Source organism: Triticum urartu, chromosome 2A (genome assembly GCF_056163025.1).
Source record: "Triticum urartu cultivar PI428250 chromosome 2A, HENAU_Tu73, whole genome shotgun sequence".
Taxonomy (NCBI): domain Eukaryota; kingdom Viridiplantae; phylum Streptophyta; class Magnoliopsida; order Poales; family Poaceae; genus Triticum; species Triticum urartu.
The window spans coordinates 210,142,763-210,147,965 of record NC_141874.1 but is presented as its reverse complement, the minus strand read 5'-3'; the positions used below and the strand labels follow the sequence as shown (position 1 = coordinate 210,147,965).

Here is a 5,203-nt window from a genome sequence, read left to right as displayed (position 1 = left end):
CGGGGATGACCTACATGCCATCAACTATCTCCCGCTCAAACTCAAAGGACCGGCTCGGCATTGGCTCAATAGCTTGCCGGCAAACTCCATAGGAAGTTGGGAGAACCTGGCAGAGGCATTCCTGGACAATTTCCAGGGCACTTACGTGTGACCGCCAGACGCTGACGACTTAAGTCATATAACTCAGCAGCCAGGGGAATCGGCTAGGAAATTCTGGACCCGGTTCCTAACCAAGAAGAACCAAATTGTCGACTGTCCGAACGCAGAGGCCTTAGCGGCATTTAAGCATAATATCCACGACGAATGGCTCGCCCGGCACCTCGGCCAAGAGAAGCCAAAATCCATGGCAGCCCTCATGACACTTATGACCCGCTTTTGGGCGGGCGAAGATAGCTGGCTGGCTCATAGTACCAATACAGCAAGCAAACCTGGCATATCACAAGCTAGGGACAGCAATGGCAAACCATGACGCAACAAAAACAAGTGCCGCAAATATGGTGAAAACGCCAAAAATACGGTAGTTAATGTCGGGTTCAGGAGCTCAAGGTCCGGTCAGCGGAAAGGGCCGCCCAAAAATACAAATCCGAGTCCATCCAGTCTAGACTGCATCCTCACTCGCCAATGCCAAATTCATGGCACCCTAGAAACGCCAGCCACCCATACCAACAGAGAATGCTGGGTCTTCAAACAACCCGGCAAGGCAGGCGCCAAAAACGAAGAGGGGCCTCAAAGTGACGATAGCGACGAAGAGCCCAGATCGCCGAACACATGAGGGCAAAAGAAATCACCCCCCATATTCAATCGGTGAATGTGGTAAATACCACCCAAATTGCCCACTTGGACCAGAGATGCACCCTTAGGGACGACGGCTCAACGGAACTCGCCGTCCCACAATATAAGCTAGGACCGGTCACCTTCAACCGCATGGATCGTCCGATTAACGCCAATCGGGGCAATCCAGCCACACTAATCCTTGACCCAATAGTAAACGGGTTCCACCTCACTCGAGTCCTTATGGACGGAGGTAGCAGTTTAAATCTGCTTTACCAGGACACAATGCGCAAGATGGGCATTGATCATTCAGCGATCAAGCCCACTAAAGCCACTTTTAGAGGCATCATACCAGGTATGGAGGTTAGCCGTGCAGGCTCCATTGCCCTCGAGGTAATCTTCGGATCACCAGAAAATTACCGTATCGAAGAGTTAATCTTCGAGATCGCCCCTTTCCGCAGTGACCATCAAGCACTGCTCGGGCGAACCACGTTCGCTCGATTCAACGCAGTGCCACATTATGCCTACCGTAAGCTCAAAATGCCCGGTCCAGGCGGTGTCATCACGGTTCATGGCAAGGCTGAACCTTCCTTCAGCACCAACAAATACATCACTGCCTTAGCAGCAGGAACATGAGTAGCACCTTGCAGCCGAACCTCGAGTCGACGCCGTCAAGGGGCTCCGAACTACTTTGCGGAAGGATACCCCGGCTCGTCCAGAGCTCAACTAAACACTCCGGCGAAGGCCATGACAGGCCGAACTCAGCGGTTCAACCGCCCTCCATCATGCAAATACTTCTTATATTTCCTTCGCAGGTTCACCTTTGCACCGATCAGGACGGACTCCGCAGAGGCAACTCGAACGCGTCAGGGGATCCTTAGACATTCCCCGCAGCAAACGTCTGGCTACAATACGGATCTGCACTCAACCTCTCCCCCCTGGTCACAGCAGGTTCTGCTATCACAACTCCTTTTTTTATCACATTAATTGTACCCACACGCATAGACGTATTATTCAAATACAACATGTGGATTCATATGACGTTTACCTATTGATTATTTCTTATCGAAATCATTTCGTCAAATGGCATCTGTACACAGCGATATGCCTTAAATATGCCAGGGGCTTCGTTTTTCCCGTAACACGGCAATAAAAGTCCGAACACCTTCGTGGAAGTTCGGCACCCCAAACTTATAGTATTATATGCATCAGCTCCGAATCATGTCTTGGGTCAATAGTTGGGTTTGCCCGGCTCCCATGTTTTGGTACCTTACGTTCCGCTATATCGGCTAAGGTAGCACTGGGAGAACTACTGCGTTGTGTCCCGGTTCTTCCAGATGAGCACCTCAGTAGAGAAAGCCAAAAACTGACTGTCATGATATGGCGAGAGCTGGTCAGCTGTTTGAGCGGTCACAAAATCTTTAAGGATTTCTCCCACATAAATGCCATAACCAATGCAGTGTGCGATGGATCAGCTTTTTCTCCGATCAGGCGCTTATGGAGCCCCTAGTACGGTCTTCCAAACACAAGGGGCCGCGCCGACCATACTAAAGCTCCTATGGCTAAGTGAGAGTGATAAAGCCCTATAGTCCGATTGCCTGGTTCGTTGTGCTGAGGACGTCTCTCGGAGGACCCAAAACTGGGATAAAGAGTGCTCAGGTTTATCTCGAACACCCCCGTACTTCTTACGTGGGGCCAGAAGCCGATGACTGGCCAACTCTCAGCCTTAAAATACAAACGGCCACGCGGGAGGGTAAACTTTTATATAACATGCGACATATAAACGACCTTGTTCAAACATTACAAAGGACAACATGATTGGCATTCATGGAAATATAATGTCCTTGGTACATAGCTCCGCTGCAAGGTAGGATCCTTTCAGGACACTCTTATAATACAATTCGGGCTTGCGTTGCTCCTTCCCCTCTGGCGGTCCCTCGGTCACTAGCTTTTCGGCATCCATCTTCCCCCAGTGCACCTTTGCGAGGGCGAAAGCCATTCGCGCTCCTTCCATACAGACCGACCGCTGGATGAAGTCAAGTCGAGGGCAAGCGCTTACAAGCCGCCTCATGAGCCCGAAGTAGCTGCTTGGAATTGGCTCGGCAGGCCATAGCCGGATAACCATATCTTTCATGGCTAGTTTCGCCGCCTTATGCAGTTCGATCAGTTGTTTCAGTTGATCGACAAAAGGCACCGGATAATTCGGTGCCAAATACTGCGACCAAAAGAGCTTATCGGTGGTGTTCCCTCCTTCGGCTCGGTAGAATTGAGCGGCATCTGATATACTGTGAGGTAGCTCGGCAAATACACCTGAGAAGTCCGGATTCACAATTAGAAACATAGTTTTCCCTTCAAATACTTGCTTTACATGGGAAAAGCCTTACCCGCCGCGATCTTCCTCGCCTCTTGGGTCCCCTCCAGGGCGCTTTGGGTTTCCCCCCGGGCGTCGTTCGTGGCTTGACGCGCCTTGGTGAGTTCGGACTCTTTCTCCGTTAAACTCCGCTCCAAGTCCTCGCATTTACTTACGGCCTCTTGCAGCTCCTGCTCAGCTTTAATAACTCTGGCTTCGTGTTTCTCACGAAGAGTCCGCTCCATGGCCGCCTTTTTCTCGGCCTCAACAATGACCCTTTTGAGGGCCTCGACTTCGGTCATAACCCCTAGCACAAATTATGCGGCTTATTTCATACTGAACATTTATTTCACAATAAATGCGCGCAACACTTGTGCATACCTTGTTTATCCCTCAACTGCATTTTTAATTGGCCAATTTCTTCCATGGCCCACTCTAGAATTTGATTCAGTCCGGAGATCTCCGCAGTACGAGAGGCAGGAGACGATACAGGTATCTGCCTGGAACAGAAGAGAAATCAATATCACTCAATGAGTCTTCCTGTGATCATCAATGCGATCCCCTGTCCGGTTCCTTCTTTCACCGAACAAGGTATCAGGGGCTACTATCTATACTATGAAACTCTTCGGCAACTTATAATCCACCCAGTCCTGTCAAAGGCATGGGAGCTCAGACCTTGCACATGGTTAAGCTAGGAAAAATAAATATCCTACTAGATGTATAGAACTTACCGAATGCGCTCGCCGCTTCGCGCTTAGTCCGCGGTCCTCGGTGAGAGAGGGAGGGACCTCGGTGCCCTTGAACAACACCCTCCAGACGTCCTTGTGCATCGTGTCGAAGAGCTCGCTCAGAGTTTGGTGCTGGGCCGGGTTGAACTCCCACAAGTTGAAGTCCCGTTGTTGACACGGGAGGATCCGGCGGATGAGCATGACCTGGACTATGTTGACAAGCTTGAGTTTCTTGCTTGCCATGTTCCGGATACATTTCTGGAGTCCGTCTAGCTCTACCGATGAACCCCACGACAGGCCCTTCTCTTTCCAGGAAGTGAGCCATGTAGGGAATCCGGATCCGAACTCAGGGGCAGCCACCTAGTTGGTGTCGCGGCTCGGTGATGTAGAACCACGCCGATTGCCACCCCTTTATGGTCTCCACGAAGGAGCCTTCGAGCCATATAACATTGGGCATCTTTCCCACCATGGCTCCGCCGCATTCTGCTTGTTGGCTGCCCACCACCTTCGGTTTGATATTGAGGGCCTTTGGCCACAGACCGAAGTGGGGGCGGATGCGGAGAAAGGCCTCACAGACGACGATGAACGCCAAAATGTTGAGGATGAAGTTCGGGGCCAGATCATGAAAGTCCAGCCCGTAGTAGAACATGAGACCACGGATGAATGGATGAAGGGGAAACCCCAGTCCGCGGAGGAAGTGGTGGAGGAAAACTACCCTCTCATGTGGTTCCGGGGTAGGGACGATCTGCCCCACAGCGGGCAGCCGATGCACGATATTCGCGGCTAAGTATCCGGCTCCGCGCAGCTTTTTGATGTGTTCCTCCGTAACGGAGGAAGCCATCCACTTGCCTCCCGCTCCGGACATGATTGGACAAGGTTGAGGGGAAGGATGAGCGCTAGGGCGTTGGATCTCGAGTGCGCAAGAAAGGATGAGCAAGGAGGAAGAAGGCGTGGGTAGAAAAAGGTTAAACCTTGTCCCTTTATAAGGGCGGCCGAAACTATGCACCCCCACTAGCCTGGTAAAACTCGCTTATCCCCCAAGCGTCGTAATCGATGGCGCGGTTGGGTTACCCACGCCCGTATTGATGAGAATCCCGTAATAAGGGGGACATGATCTCTGCTTTGACAAGACGTGTCAAAAAACTGCCTCGCGTTATGTGCGGGGCTAGTTAAAGGAAACGGTTCGAATAATCACCGGGCCATGGCATAATGTCATGTTGCCAAAACAAGTCAGGAAATTAGATTCATGGAAATATTATTCTCTCTACGGTGGTATGTGGAACTTGTTTTGCAGGGTTGGGCACTATCCTTGTATTCAAATTTTTCCATGGTGTATTCGGAGGAGGAACCCGCC

The 5,203-nt window shown here is 51.1% G+C and overlaps 1 protein-coding gene across 1 annotated transcript; it reads right to left on the bottom strand.

Annotated features, from left to right (window-relative positions):
• Positions 1-2,596: 2,596 nt before the first annotated feature.
• Positions 2,597-3,524, bottom strand: LOC147984589 (uncharacterized). Its single transcript, XM_087539782.1, has 3 exons — positions 3,503-3,524; positions 3,156-3,428; positions 2,597-3,081 (listed from the first exon to the last, which is right to left on the bottom strand). The coding sequence occupies exons 1-3, from the start codon at positions 3,522-3,524 to the stop codon at positions 2,597-2,599; spliced, it is 780 nt and encodes a 259-aa protein (XP_087395908.1).
• Between the last annotated feature and the right edge of the window lie 1,679 nt (positions 3,525-5,203).